General features: G+C 39.9%; 1 protein-coding gene and 1 long non-coding RNA gene across 3 annotated transcripts in view; one reads left to right on the top strand and one right to left on the bottom strand.

The window, feature by feature from the left end:
- Window positions 1-10,337, top strand: part of fbxw4 (F-box and WD repeat domain containing 4) — a 35,673-nt gene extending 25,336 nt beyond the window's left edge. For both annotated transcript variants that reach the window (XM_016663822.1, XM_007577631.2), the window contains 3 exons: window positions 5,903-6,043; window positions 9,856-9,997; window positions 10,109-10,337. In XM_016663822.1, the coding sequence (XP_016519308.1) occupies window positions 5,903-6,043; window positions 9,856-9,997; window positions 10,109-10,243 (418 nt within the window). In that variant the 3' untranslated portion in view covers window positions 10,244-10,337. The remainder of the gene's footprint in view (window positions 1-5,902; window positions 6,044-9,855; window positions 9,998-10,108) is intronic.
- Window positions 2,132-12,795, bottom strand: LOC107833770 (uncharacterized). The gene is made up of 3 exons (XR_001659534.1): window positions 12,782-12,795; window positions 7,820-7,823; window positions 2,132-2,217 (listed from the first exon to the last, which is right to left on the bottom strand). It is a non-coding gene; the product is annotated as an uncharacterized LOC107833770 (long non-coding RNA).
- Window positions 12,796-16,069: the final 3,274 nt, after the last annotated feature.

Raw genomic sequence — 16,069 nt, 5'->3', positions numbered from 1 at the left:
CAGCCTGATGGCCATATCGCACCTTCGGCTCTTCTGGGTCCGTTCTGAGCAGGAAGGTAAATGGAATGGGGAAGTGGTTAGTTTTACTTATTTTCTTAGAGCTGAAGGGTGAGGGAGTTGGTGAATGAGCTCAACGAGAAAAGGGTTGAATCTCATCTCCAGAACCAGCTCCTCTATATAGTGCACCCCAAATGGGGAACAGCTGGATGTAATCACCTGGCAGGAGGAGAGAGAGGTAGGATACAGACACCCATCACCAACCCTCACATCCTGCCATTTTCTTTTTAGAAAGAAGATGCTTCCTCCTTCTAAACAAATCATACTGTCACAATTCTGAACTTTTAAAACACACGCCTCAGAGATGACCTGGGACATCACTGCACAGTCTGACCTTTGAGTGAATTTATTGAGACAGTCACCCTCAGGAGGACTGTCTAGAAAGTCTTACACCTGTGAATAGTCTTTCTTTCTGTTCCACTGGACTTTTGATAGTTTGGAAACAGCTTTTGCAACCCTCACTAGATTGGTGAGCAGCAACAAATCCAGCTGTAAGATCATTGCTAATGTTTTTCCTTATTTGCACTGCGTGAACACACACTGATGCAGTGTATCAGTAAGCTGCCATAGCTCCTGCATTCTTTTGAGGTGGCCACACTGATTATGACCAGCTTTCAAAAGCATTGAATTAGCAGCACCTGGCTGGTTACTATGCTGAAATATGCTTATATTCTTGGATATTACCAGTTTGAAGTGGTGCACCAGTTACAGTAAATATGTAGAGAACAGCAGACAGACCAATGTTAGAGTATTCTGACGCCCCCAGGTTGGGTCTGATGGCTTATTAATGAGTCTAACAATCTATGTCATATTTATGTATGGGCGTTTTGTTTGTGAACATTACCATTGTGGCCCTTTATGGATCAACAAAGCTGCAGTTTTAAAAACACCACAGCGCACTTTAATCTCCAACAAAAAGCTCTCCAGAGTGAGAGGCCTCTAAAAAAAATCCCGGCTTGGAAAGGTAAACCTTAAACCTCATAAATCCCTGACAAGGCTTCGGTAATTCCCAGCTTTACATGGGCCAGTGACAACAGGCCGACACAACATCACACACAGCCACATACAAAAAGCTGCTTCCTGTTCCCAAAAGGCTTGGAAACTCGAGGAGGGTATAAAACGGCAGCCACACAGGAAGAACAACGAAAGGGATGAGTAGGCACGTTCATCAGGTGGGAATGGGAAGTTGATGTGATTACAAAGTGATCTGCATAATGAAATGGGTCATTTATGGTGTAGGAGCGCAGAACATGCAGGGGAATTTTCCAATTAACTGTAAATGCCATCTGGGAATAATGAAATATCCTGACAGCTTTCTGTTCAGGGGTCATAGCTTTTGAAGAGTTTAGTAAATCTGATGAGATCCTGAATAAACTTCATACGGAAATCACTTACCAAAAGCTATTTTGTAAATAAACATTTATTTTAAGTATCTTAAGAACCCACTGTGACGAATATAACTAAGTATTTAAATACTCTGAACAGTAATAAATTTTCTTCAATCACAACGTTGAGACATAAAGGCCCAAAATGGCCATCAGCCATCTCTAATGTCTCTCCATCTGGTTGTAAAGCAGCACATCCACTAAACATAAACACAGTTTATCCAGGTGGCCCAGATTCTGTGTCCTGTAAATTAACGTGTTGGGTGTTTGCTCTGCCTGACACCAGCTAGACAGATTTTAATGTCACCACTTCCTGTCTATGATAACTTTGCCCTCTATATGGTAGTTTTTATACATGATTTTAACTTAATATTGTTTCTGTTACTGATTCTAGTTTCATTATTATTCTGTGTTCTTTGGTCTCTCTTTTTGATTGGATCAACCTTGTTTTACCTTAGTTCAATTCTTTCTCAGTGATTCTAGTGTCTTATTTTTATTTTTTTGTGTGTCTAGTTATTTTTTGTTACTCTAGTTGAATTATATCTCTTATGTTTTGTTATTCTTTAATGTTAGCTTCTTTCCCTAGCCCACTGTGGGTGGGTCTCTCTCTCTCTCTCTGTCTCTCTCTCTCTCTCTGTGTGTGTGTGTGTGTGTGTCTCTCTCTCTCTCTCTCTTTCTCTCTCTCCTAAACCTGCCTTCTGCTCTCTCCCTTCACACCTGCAACCCGTTAGCTAGTCAGCTCAGGTCCTTTGTTCCAACATTCACTCTCCCAGTACTTATATACCTGATTTCCTCTCACTCCTTGCTGGTTCCTCCCGTTAAATCCTATTACTTCTCCATTGTTACCCTGCTAGCTATTGTTTCTGATTCCTGTGGTGTTTTCTTTGCTCTACTTTTGGAGCAAAAAAACAAAACAAAACAACAAAAAAAAACACGTGTTCTTCTTGGTTTTTGTTCTACGTTTTTGTTTTTAATTCTTTTGCCATTAAGTCTACAAAATCTACTCGACACCTCTGCATGCTGCATTTGGGTCCACCATCTATCCACACATCATAACAAATCCAGCATTTCAGAAGCAGAACATCTGGCCATACAGTCAAACATGGTGGTGGAGTAGAGTGATGGTCTGGAGCTGTTTAAAGGCCACTTGCTGTTAGTAAAAGCAATACTTTCTGCTCCAGCAGAAAATTTTGAAATAGAACCTCTGACCATCAGTTTGTAAGCTGTAGCCTGTATTTAAAAAAAAAAAAAATTATTTGCTTAATTTGTGAAGCTGAGTGGCAGGCATGTAATTCTCTGCCTTATCTAACCCAGCGTCCACCGTTCGCATCAGCTTCACCCCAGTGCCTTTGCACAACCAGAGAGTGAATTGATTTAAGACTCTTCTCTGTGAAAACATCATAAACAGGTCACTGTTGCAGGCGCAAACCACCTGCTGCCACAGAACCTTCTAGAGAAGATGCACCATTCTGCTACTTGTGAAAATCAGCGATGCAAGAGATTTACAACAGTGAATAGCCTAACAGCAGGCCGAGAGCCTTTGAGACCCTTAAATTGAACAAAGGTGCAGCCACAAAAGCCCACGGTCCCAATGACTTCTTGGCACTTTAATTTTAATTTAACATTCTCTCATCTTACCATCTCAGAGGGACAAAGAAATTGTATGATCACTCGTATGGAAGGGGATGCCACACATGCGGCGTCATCCGAGCAACACCCTGACTTTTCACACAATTTCCCTCATGGTCAAACACAGAGGAGGGAATCGGCATCAAAGGTAGAAGGCTCAGATCATTACTCCCCTCCGCCAACATCTCCCTTTGTGACTTCAGAAAAGGAGCCATTCTTTTTACAGTCAAATGGTCAGGCTAGGATTCCTCGCATTCCTGACTTTGAAAGGACAGGGTTAAACGTCTACAGCGGTACGGACACCCTGTTGTACAAATTGATGCTGCATTGTCTCGGCAATTCGTGCATTTGCTGGACATTTTCGAGGTGATCGTTCATTCTCGATGGGCTGCGTTTCCTCCCCCCGCTCCTGCTTCAGTCATTATGCAGCTGGTCCAGGGATGCGGGATAAAAGGGAATGATGTGCAGCAGGTTGCGTGACTCCCCTCTGTTTGTTTTAGTGAATATACCTCAGCAGGAATCCTTTTCTTCACCTGTCTGACAGCTTTTGACAAAACGGTTTGTGTCCCAGTGCATCCAGGCTGTTGTTTTAGAGCTTATCCTTTACAAGAGCCTCCAACCACTTCTGTCACAAAAACACACAGTTTTTCTTTAGCTGTCTCCACACTAAAGCATAATTCCCTTAGCTTTTACATTGTTTCTAACCTTGTCAATTCATTAATGATTCCCTTCACAACTTTTGAAACCTGTGTGTGTGTGTGCGTGTGTGTGTGCGTGTGTGTGTGTGTGCGTGTGTGTGGCCCCTAAAGCCAGTGTGGCTCCTGCAGAGCTGCCAGACAAGCTTAAACCAGGACTTTGAATGTCACACAGCCAATAGCCCCTTCATAACAGTCACTAAGTCTGGGCCTTCTGAAGCTAACTGGATACCACAAAACAGCCGACTCGCACTCTGGGTCAAATTGCTTTCCTCTCAGGGAAAAGAGAAGTAAGGATTGTTCAATAATAAAAGTGAAAATACCTCTACACAGAAGAATGGCAGAAGTGCAGGAGTTGCACAGGAAGTATAGATTCTTTATATGCAAACCTTTTATGAAGTTGGTCAAAGTAAAAGCTGTTTCTTATTTTGAAAACCGTGACTGTTTTAGTAAATTACCACCTGGCACTAATGTGATAGATTATCTTCTGCAGAAGTTGATGTCTCCCTCAACTGTGAAACAGGCATTCTTTATTTTAGTGGGAACAGTTCCTTGCAAAATGGGAAAAAAGCAATAACAGATATAATCACTGGAACAGTACCTGACGTGTCATATTTAAAGCTTGCTGCATATGATGCTGTATTCTCCTGAGACAAGACAAACTATTTATCTAACAACAGACATGGCACACATGTCCGTTTATGATTCAGACAAACGGACTCTCTTTGGCAAAAGCAAGTCATACGTACAGTGTGCTCTGTTTTTCAACAGATAGCATTTTGTTGACAGTCTGTACGTCCTGTAAAAAGCTCTTACCTACAATGTGAGAATCTATGCTGTTTTGTACTTTTTACAACACGTTACTGTCATTATTACATGTTACTCATGTTCTGGTTTTGTCCTCAGCTCGGTTTATAATTTTTTTCAGAGACGTGCTGCACTTTTTGGCTTTTACATTGAATTGCTATTCCATACAAATCCAAAATGCACTTCATCCCAATCTCCCCATTGGCCCTCGCTTGGTTCCGAGGCCCTGGCAATGAGAGTTCTCACCCAGTGAGGCATCCCACTGGGAAAGCCCTGGTCCAATAACATGGCCCCTGGGGTAAGGCTAGGGGATTACCAGCCCAAGCTTGTGGATTGAGCTCCAGGGCAAGGGAGGGGGCACGGGTTGAGGCATCGCGCTGGTCTGTCACTAAGGTCACTGGCCTCCTTTAAAAGGTTGCTACGAGGCAGGTATCACAAATGTGAGAGTAGCACACAGTCACGGTCACGGAGGGTAATAAATGGCAACAAAGAGACAGTTATTCTGCAATCACATACCCTACTGGGTGCAAGCTATTCTCCAATAATCAAGTGCTGAGTAGCAAGAGGTGCAAACTCGGAGTGTGATCACAAGAGCATGGTGCTGCTGGGATGTGAATTCGTTGACCACACCCTCGGCTCACAGCACATCAACCCAGACACACAAAACTCCATTTGCTACTTGCACAGAATTCCTTTTGCACATCTAGAGCTATTTTGTCTTTTTAGGCTTATGTATTTGCTCTGTATAGTTTTTTTTTCTATAAAAAAAAACTATACAGCTCCAACAACAGAAATTGTCATTGTTTTCATAAATAATGACATAAATGTTTCAGACCACCTTGACAAGTTGATCTGGATCAAAACTGCCTTACACGATTCTCCAGTCTCAGTTCTCTGACTGAGGACCACCGAGACATGGAAGATTCCATAGTGACAGGTTGGACCTCTGCTATTAAATACTAAAGAAATAATCTTATTTTTAAGTAAACATATGGAATTGTATTTCAGGAGCATTTTACATTTTGTCTTTCATGATATTCAGGGGTATTCATTTGGGTTTCTGGAGCCAATGGTTTAATGAGGCCTATGGTTTACTCTGTCACTTATCAATGGCATGCAGGTATAAATTAGACATGTCCTGGAGAAATGAAACATTGATTCAAACACATTTCTTACTCATATAGTTACGTGTCAACCCATGTTGTTTGTCACTATCAGGGTTAGTTTAACTGTTCTCATTTCTTTTCACATTACAGACTTGATTTAAGATGTTGTGCAGCAGATGGATGTCTAAATGAGAAATGCTACTGTTGGATGTCTCCTTTACAGATTAGCGTGTGTATGCAGGCTGGGCTCGGAGTTTCGTCGGGGTGCGGGGGTGCTGGATATAGTCTTTGAGTCTCCGTTCCAGCTCTTCACCTGCGGCTATGATACCTTTGTTCGACAGTGGGACCTGCGGCTCAGTCCACAGTAAGCATCGTCCTCATTCTGATTCTTTGTTTTTTTTATTTTTGAACTTCAAAGTGTTCAGAAATTCTGTCTAATTTCTGCAGAAATGACACAGAAAGCAATGTTTGTTTCTGTCTAATTTCCACACACACAGGCCTCAGTCAGGAGTAATGTATCTGCTTCTAATGGAAGATTTCTCAGCATCCCTCTCCTCGATATAACAGCGTTGATTTAGTACGGCAAGTGTTTCAAGATTTCAGGCTGGAATTTTTGAGGGGATCAGTCAAGTAAGACAAATCAGATCTGATTGGCAGATTGCTCTGGGGACTGACAGTAAGGTTGGCAGAGGGGGGTCCCATTTTTTAGGCATAAATAATTAATATGGACAAACCTTAGCAGCCTCAGAAAAAAATCTATCAGGGTCACTCAAGAGGTTTTGGTTGTCTGGAGCTCGCCTTTAAAGAAATACAAGAACAGCCAAGGGGACGAATTAATAATATTTTAATATAAAATGTACGCTATCTATTGTGAAACCTGTTTTATTTATTTAAAAACTGCAGGTTAGTATGTCGATCCATAATTACGCAATTATGACCAAAGTGGTTCATACCTCTAACCGTTTCCAGTACAAAGTGATTTTTAAATTTTACTAATAGCATGTTGGCTAACCTGACAGGAAATATTATTAATATTTTGGACTTTCTAACAGGAGTCCTGATTTGAGTCTGACAGCGATACGGTGGAGGATGCTGAAGGTTAAGCCGATGGTAAAGAGACTTCCCAACTTCAAAGATTTGGAGCTAAAATAACCAAAAATAAATCAACAAAATGCCAAAGAGGCAAAGAAAACTTTTACGCTGTAATGCTGATATAGAATTTTACATTGACTGTTGAGGAGGGTATGAATATGTTCAACGTATCTGTTAAAATATTAATACAAATAGAAATGTTATTTTTAAACTTTATAAAACTATAGCAAACTTTTTTTGAGCTATGCCTGCCTCATTTTTTGTTGAAAAACAAGCACATTGATTGTGAAATTTGAATATGCCACGGGTACAAATAATTTTTTTAATCTTGATTTGACATGTTTACAGATATTTGTACATTGTATAATCGTGTGCTAGTGAAAGCAACAAACAATGTTCTATTTCAATAAGCTAAACAGGACATAGTCTCCGATTTCGGGTCTAAATAAAGAGAGGTGGAAGAATATCCATGTGTGGAAAGGGATACTACAGCAAAATGCAACTTAATGTTCCCACATAATCAGAGGTACTGTGCATGTTCTGTGCTGTGCATAACCGTCCCATATTGCATAAACGAGAGAACCAATTTCATACATTTCTCGTGAAATATTCCTGCATGACCCACAATCTCAACTTCAGCCATGGTCCTCTCCTTTACCCACGCTCTTCAAAATTTGACTCCATATTGTCCACAAGACGGTGTCGACTCTCAACCTCATTAGATCAGTGTCGCATACAAAACAGTTTGATGTGAACAGGGTTTCCCGCCAAGCAAAGCAGTTTACTGGGCAACACACCGAGTACACGTACATAGTCATAAAAATGTGCTTTTGCACACCTGCATATTGAGTCCATCTTTATTGCATGCAAATTTCGTCAGAGTGAAGTTCGCCAGAGTCAACGCTCCCTCACGCTGATCGCTGGTCGGTTCCCGTAAATAGTGTCCGTTTAGTCAAACCACATCGAATTTTTCCGGTTTGAACCACTTCAGTCAATGTGGTCCTTGATAGTCCGGTAATCACTTTTAAGGAATTTAGTCTGTTGAGACTTTACTTTGGTCCTCGCTGGTGCCTGTAGGCAGCCATTAAAAGCTGTCTTGTAGCAGTCTGTATTACAACAAATTTGAAGAAGCCTCTGACTGGATGAATGTCCTCAGACAGTCTCATGAAGAGGATGGTCAGGGTTGTCCATAGTTTTCTTGACCTTATGAAGAATCCTAATTTGCATATTCATCTCCAGAGGTTCCACAGTCATCCCCAGAACAGAACCATTCTTCTTTACTGGGTTGTTGAGCTTTCTCAGGCTCTGACGCTGCTGCCCCAACAGATGACGGTAGAATTGATGATAATCTCAACAACAGACTTATAGAAAATCTGCAGCATCTTACTATAAACCTTGAAGCATCTTAGCTTGCTTAAGAAGTCCAGTCTGCTCTGTCCCTTCTTCACTGCTGCATCTCCAGTCCAGTCTGTTGTCCAGATGACAAACACTGAGGCATTTATATTCCTCAACCACCTCCACTTCTTCTCCGATGATGGAAATAGGGTTTGATCTAAATTTGTTTTTCCTGAAATTTACATTGTCTCCTTTACAAAAGCAGAACATTTGCGTAGAAACATTCTACGCAAACCTTTCTACGCAAAGATTTGCATAGAAATTGTGCACATGTACACAAAAACACAGCCACGTTAAGGCTTTGCGTTCTTTTTGTCCTTTACCCTGAGGAGCAAGTTGGTGACCTCCCTCTTAGAGGTTAACTAAAATTAGAGAGTGCATTGTGCATAAGATCCATGTGCTGCCCCACTGTCTGCTCCTGATGTCTCCCCATCACTTATTGATGAGGCTGCTCTAATGGAGGATTGATGTCTGCTGGAAGAAAATACTCGTCCTTAAAATACGTCCCCTCTTTAAACCTCAACCACTGACCTGCTCTGCTCTGCCCTGCTAAGCGCACACACCTTCTGGCTTTCATCACTTGTGAGGACTTTGCATTGGCCTCTTTCATTAGCCATCTCTTATTCTCCAAATATATTTGACCTGTATTATGGTATTATTCACTCACATATTTGCCATCTTGTCTTCTGAATTTTCTCCTGTAAACAAAACATACCTGTGCTTTATTACATGGAACCTCACCAGTCTAAGTGCTTGTTTAGTTTAGTTTAGTTTAGTTTAGTTTAGTTTAGTTTAGTTTATTTAAGCATCTCCATTAGTCCTCGCTGTCGAAACTATTCTTCCTGGTTTCCACACCACAAACATTACAATAAAAATCATAGTTATACAACCATCACAAAAAAGCTGAATGGTGGCCCAGAATACCTTAAAACACACAAACAAAATCAAAACGAAAGATACACATGGACCGCTTCAACAATTTCAAAGATAAATTAAAAACAAAAAAGGAGTGAAGTGTGAGCTCACTTTGGTACCGGAACAAAGCAGGATCTTGTCCACGGCTCTGTAGCCTTCTGGGTCAGGCTAAGAATCTCAGAGAGCTGCTCTGCGTTCTTGTTATGTTATCCAGACCCTCTATAGCACAGTGACTAGACAAAAGGCACTGAACGGTCATTGTTGATGTTGTTACCTAAAGCACAATACTGATGCAAAGAGGAAACGTCATGACAGAATAGAAAGGATTAGGATTAGATTTGGATTTTTATTAATGATCCCAAAAGCAAAGTCTTTGACTTTTACATCCCTCTTTTGTTAAAAATGAGAAATGATTAGCCATCATCTCAACACGTGTCTGTGGTTGTGTGTGGATACTTGTATATACTATATATAAAGGACCACTTTCATAATATTTTACAACAAAGTTAGGTCAATCATGGAAAGTGAGGACCCTCACCTTTTTGCAGTTTTACTGTGCTCTGTTTGTTAGATTTCGAGATTTGGTGTGAATTAAGTTTTAGTTAAGGTTATGGTTAGAATAGGGTTATGGAAAATGTTTGAGTTAGTCATAAATGCAGTTACTAAAATGTTTACACTCAGTACAAAGAACACAGTTTGTGTAGAAGTACAAGCATGTGTATGAGTGTGTGAAAGTGCAGCACGTAATGAAACATCTACCTTTTTTTCCAACAGGAAGTGTGTGATGGAGTGGGAGGAGCCTCATGACAGTGCTCTCTACTGCATCCAGACAGATGGAAATCACATGATAGCCAGTGGCTCGTCATACTACGGCGTGGTCCGTATTTGGGACAAACGTCAAACCAAATGCTTGCAGGTGTGATCCTCATGCACCTGTCAGAAAATCTGTTACATAAATGAATGAAAATACTTTGTCCTTTAAAGGCATCCTTAGACTTTAACAAAATGTTTTTGTTTTTTCTTGCAGTTCTTCCAGCTGAGCTCTGACTCTTTGAGCAGCCCCATATACTGCCTGAGATTCAGCAGCTCTCACCTGTATGCAGCTGTGGCTACTGCCCTACACTCCTTGGACTTCAGACAGCAGCCTGCTCACATCAGATGACACACACATGCATACGCACACACATACGCACACAAACAAAGACTGTTAACACTTATAAAACCAATAAAGAGGTATATTTCTTTTTTATTTTTCAGTTATTTGAAGTTAAAAATGACATTTTATTTTTCAGAACATCATGAAACCAATTTAAATATTAGTCAAATACAAAACAGCTAAACAAAAATGCTGTTTTTTTAATGAAGGTGTTTATTCTTAAGGAAGAGGGGGAAAGAAATCCACACGTACATGGCCGTGTGTGAAAAAGTGATTTTCTCTCCCCCGGGTAAAACATATCTGTGGTTTATCACACCTGAGTTTATTGTCTCTTGCCCCACCTCTTCTCGATCAAGGCATCACTTAAATGGGACTTGCCTGGTAAAGTTAAGCACACCAAAAGATCCTCAAAAACCAGACAGGAAAAGCTAGGAAAACCTGTTGGAACCTGCTTGTAAAGAGCAAATCCACAACCTTGAGGCTATGAGTCAAAACCTAAACACATAAAATCATGTGGACAATCTGCCTCCTTCAAAAAATAACAAAGCATGCTCTTTTCTTTCCAACACTTTTGAGAGGCAGTATCAATCCAGAAGAAGCCTTTGAAGGGATTAGAGCAAGTGATCCTCTTGACAAACCCATGTCATCACCATGGAAACATGCTGTTTGACCCTTCCAGATTGATCACACACAGTATGTTAAGTTAACAATATTATTTGCCCAATAATGGAATAAAAAATAACGCAAACCAAACCCTCCGTCCGATTTAGCTCTCTCAAAAATAGCCTTTTTTTATATGTGCAGGTTTTTTATTCTATATAAATGAGGAGATGTCAGTCTAGCTGGACAAAATAGGATTTTAGAAGAAAATACCAAATCATTTGAAATAAAGAAACCTGGGTATTATAGTCATTTTTATAGCGTTTATCTGTCCTGTTATGGACAATGCTACTTCAATCTCAGATAAACTGTATTGCCAAAAGTTTTTGCTCATCCATCCAAATCCAAAGTGTTCCATGGCCACAGGTGTATAAAATGAAGAACCTCGGCATGCAGACTGTTTCTACAAACATTTGTGAAAGAATGGCTCGCTCTCTGGAGCTCAGTGAATTCCAGCGCGTAACGGTGATAGGACGCCACCTGTGCAGCAAATCCAGTTGTGAAATTTCCACAGTCAACTGTCATCTGTATTATAAGGAAATGGAAGTATTTGGAAACGACAGCAACTCAGCTACGAAGTGTTAGGCCACGTAAACTAACAGAGCGAGGTCAGCGGATACTGAAGCGCATAGTGTAAAGAGGTCGCCAACTTTCTGCAGAGTCGGTCACTACAGTCCTCCAAACTTCATGTGACAGGACCAACATCATATTGAACCCTATGGATTCAGAATAGGATGTCACTTAAGATCATATGTGAGTCAAGGCAGGCGAGCGAATACTTTTGGCAATATAGTGCAGATTTGCCATTACATCGAAATATATTGATCGAACCTGCTATGTCTATTCCTGGAAAAGTACATTTGTCCTATTCAATTTTAAAGGGCAAATGTTTGTAATTGATTTGTCTTGCTAGATTATTCAGTGGAAATGACAAGGATTTTGGTAGATTAAGTTTTTATCCTGTTACATTACTCTTATTTATTCCTTCAACAAATAAAGAAGAGGAGGCATGCCAATAACTGGATCAGATAACAGCAAAAGAAGATAATCTGGCACAAAAATGTGTGATTTATTTCACCCCTGGACATCGCCTTAATTCCACTACAGCCCTGCCTTTCACCTCTATGTAGTTGGAAAATAATATGATTTTCAATAATCAAGCCACTTGTTCGGACTGTAGCTTTGGGTGTTGAGTAGAGTTTTGATCCATCTACAATAATTTGACCCAAGTCCAAATTGTTTTAAAGCTGTACACAGATAAGTCCTTTCGATTTTGTCGAATGACACTCAGAATAACTTCAGGTTGTGTCAAGTTACAAAGAGTCACAAAACAAATCAGGCAATAAAAACCATATTGAGTACATTTTCTTGTTAATTTTTAGACCTCCAAACACCAGAGAGCTAACGCTTTAGGAAAGGTAAATAGGACTGAGATTATCGCCTGTGTGAGCATTGAGGTATTTTTCAATTTACCTGTGATTAACCATAAACTGATTGATAGGTGCAAGTTTTGAAGAAAATCCCCTGAAATCTCTATTTCAGGGGATTTTCAGGGAAATCTCTATGAGTAAGCCATCTGGACCTGTTGTTCCAGATCACGTGAACAACGTGATCTGTTCTTCTATGAGGTTCCTCAAGTGACAACAGCTCCAAACATAGCTGAGCCTCTACAGAAATTTGTTGCTAAAAAAGCAAAAAAAATTCTGAGGACCTAGCAACTGAAATGAAAATATCGAGATCCATCCAGGGGAGGGGTGCTGGTGCCCATCTCCAGCGCTCAACAGGCAAGAGGCGGGGTCACCCTGGACGGGTCTCCAGTCCATCGCAGGGCCCGTAGATATTACCGAGAATTATTTGTGTTTCAAACGGCTTACCCATTACCACAACATGTCTCCTGTTAGCATCTGATAATACTTCAGAGTGTTCAAATAAATAAAATTACAACCCCTCTTATCTGGTTTTGCAGTTAAAACATGAATTTGTCCAATCCCACTTACAATAAAGCCGTTTTTGAGAATTGATATTTAACTGCGTCTCCTACAGCAATATTTAATCTGGCTTTAAAGATTTCAGATGACTAAATGTGTTGCTTCACTTGACCATATTGTTTGGTCTTTTAACGCTCCAGCTAGTCCATTAAATTGATCCTTGCTTCTTTTTTGCAATATCAGTAGTCATGCCAAAGTGAATTGCAATCCGTTGTACTTACATATTGACTGCATTTTGGTTATATCTATATATGTTTGAGTCAAACAAAAAAGGAGGGAAAGGGGAAAAAAAGAGTAAAAATAGAACATTTAACATGCAAATATATATAAATAAATCCTTTACCAACATGGTCCTCTTTAAACCCAGGACTGGCCTAACTGAGGACTGATTTTAGATTTTTATGAAAGACTTACTGAGACAATATTGGTACTTATGGAGCCATCTGGTGGGCAAATGTTGACACTGACTCAGATTAGAAGTGTGGGGTACAGTTGTGAAGGATTGGTTTCATTTTGCTGCCTAAATATATATTATTAAGAAGAAATATTCATAACCTTTGACGTTTTTTTTACATTCTGTCACATTACAAAACTAGAACTTCAGTGTATTTCACAGTAGAGCTGAACGGTAAAGTAGAAGATTTTTAAGAGTAAAAATTAGTAAATTGTGACGAGAGTTTGTATGCAACACCCTCAACCAGTACTTTGTAGAAACTTCTTTTTGCTGCATGTCCAGCTGCCAATCTTTTGGTTTATGTCTGCCATCTTTGAACATCTGACTCACATTTTCACCCTTTCTTCTTTCCTAAGCATGAACATGAAGGCAGATTTTCTAAAACAAATATTTTTGATAACACTTTATTTTACTGGGTGTGCATAAGACTGACATGACACTGTCATAAACATGACATACCACGTGTTATGAACATGAAGGAGTCTTTATGGCTGTTTATGACTGTTGTCGTGAAGAGGTAAATAATGACACTTTTAATACAAAGTTGCATTAAAAGAGCATTACAAGCATCAACTTTGCATTATTCTGTAAATAGTGACACTTTTAATGGAAAGTTGCATTTAAAGTCCATTAGAATTGTCAACTTTGCATTAAAGATTTTATTATTTATCGAATGACACTGCATGACAACAGTCAAACATTTATGAAAACTCTTTCATCTTCATAACAGATGTTATGTCATGTTTATGGCAGTTTCATGTCAGTCTTATGCACAGCCCTTCCAAAGTGTTTTTCAGGTGATATGCAGGGTTAGGTTTCCACTACCTCGTTTTAGCTTAAGATGCTAATTTTGGACTCATCTAAACTAAGCACTCTCTTCCACATGTTTGCCGTCTCCCCTTACGTGGTTTGTGGTTATTCAGCAGACATCTTTGATTTTTTTCAACAGCAGCTTCTTTCTTGCTATTCTTCTATGAGGTTCAAATTTGTGAAATGCCAACTAAAAGTTATCCTGTGTTTCAGCCTCACCTGTGCCCACACAGACAGACATACACACATTTCCCACCTTTCTTTACTAAACCCCCTCCGTGCTCCTACTCCTCTACATGTCAGTCATTCTTTGGTCCCTGGTGCATAGAAGACCTCAGACTTGTCAGACCTCCAGCAGTCCCTCAAAGAAATACCCCTCCTGCTGTAACACCCGCCATTCCTCTTAACCCCACCAAACAAAAATAAAGTCACAGTGAAGACAGGGCAGCCAGGACTTTACAGATAGGGCTCCTGCTTGGTAGATCAGTCAATGGCTACCTGATTGTCACTTGTGAGGTTGGGCCCTTAATCCTATTGTTTCTCTGACAGGATTACTCTTTGTGGTCCCTCTCTCCCTGTGGCTGCACGCAGGAGAAAGGGCAGATTAAGGGGATTAGCATGTATCCTCCTGATTTGCCCTGATAGGATGTGAGGAACCATTGACTTTCTTGGAGGACCATGAATGCAGAGAGGCAAAAGGTGCCTAAATAGGAGGTCATGAAAGACAGTGAAAAATGTCACAATGTGATTTGTTTGCTTTTGTTCCCCAAAACTTGTCTGTAAGGTTCAAAGGGGCCAGCCAAGCTCTGTGGATAATAAGCATCCAAAGGTGATGGACAGGCAGGTGAAAGGCGCCTATTCATCAGAATCACTGCAGCTTTCTTAGGAGCAACTAAAACTACTGAGCAGACTATCATTGTGCAGGCATTTAGTTTTATGCATTTTCTTAATATGTCAGATATCACAGGTTGGTGGAACAGCCAAAAGATGCATAGTACCCATGCAAGAAATGACTCAAGTAAAAGGACAGAGGTATTTGGTAAAACGCCTATTCGAGTAATGAGTTCACTGTAAACACAACATTTGATTCAATATTTTCAGACAGACCCAAACCTAAAATTGTGTGCAAATCCTGGTATTTTGGGAACTGAAAAAGAAGTGGGAATTAACAACACATTTACAAAACAACAAATTCAATCAAGAGAAACACTTTCCAAAATTTCTTTTTGTTATAAAACCTACAAAATTAATTTATAATCTTTACTGTTAGCAATATATAGATAAATATACATAATAACATTGTAAAATACTTCTAGTAATGATATCTACTATATTAATGTTTACTGTATTTTCAAATGACTTCCAAGCGGCACAACAGGCTCAGCTGATAGAAAATAACAATAGAATAACAAAGAACAAACTAGACAAAACTGTAGCAGGTCTGTCATTTATGGTAAAATTTGTTTGTTCTTTATTTGATGAAGTTACTCACAGTGGGCAGAGTATCCAGAAATTTTACTCAAGAAAAAGCAGTGATACTTCATAACTCGAGTACAAGTAAAAAGTAAAGTGTAGTAAAGCTACTCCTAAAAGTTAATCTTTTTCCAAAAAGTTACTGGAGTAAATGCAAATAAGTAAAGATAACTAATAAATGTGAAAATACATAAGAGGGTTTTAACAGTTTCTTGCACACTCCAAAAGTCGCCTGAATCACTGTCACCATGACAAGGTGAACACCCAGGTACTTCTACTCCTCCGCAATCTGAATGTTCAAGTCCTGGACGTTCGCTGGTGATGTCTGTACAGACTTGATGCTAAAGTCAATCACCATCTCCTCTGTCTTAGTGGTGTTGATGTGAAGGTTGTTGGGCTCACACCAGGTAACAAAGTTGTCAATGATCTCCTTGTACTTCAGGTCAT

Source organism: Poecilia formosa, unplaced genomic scaffold (genome assembly GCF_000485575.1).
Source record: "Poecilia formosa unplaced genomic scaffold, Poecilia_formosa-5.1.2 Scaffold448, whole genome shotgun sequence".
Classification (NCBI taxonomy): domain Eukaryota; kingdom Metazoa; phylum Chordata; class Actinopteri; order Cyprinodontiformes; family Poeciliidae; genus Poecilia; species Poecilia formosa.
Note: the sequence above shows the minus strand (reverse complement) of the source record. Positions and strands in the feature narration are given on the sequence as shown.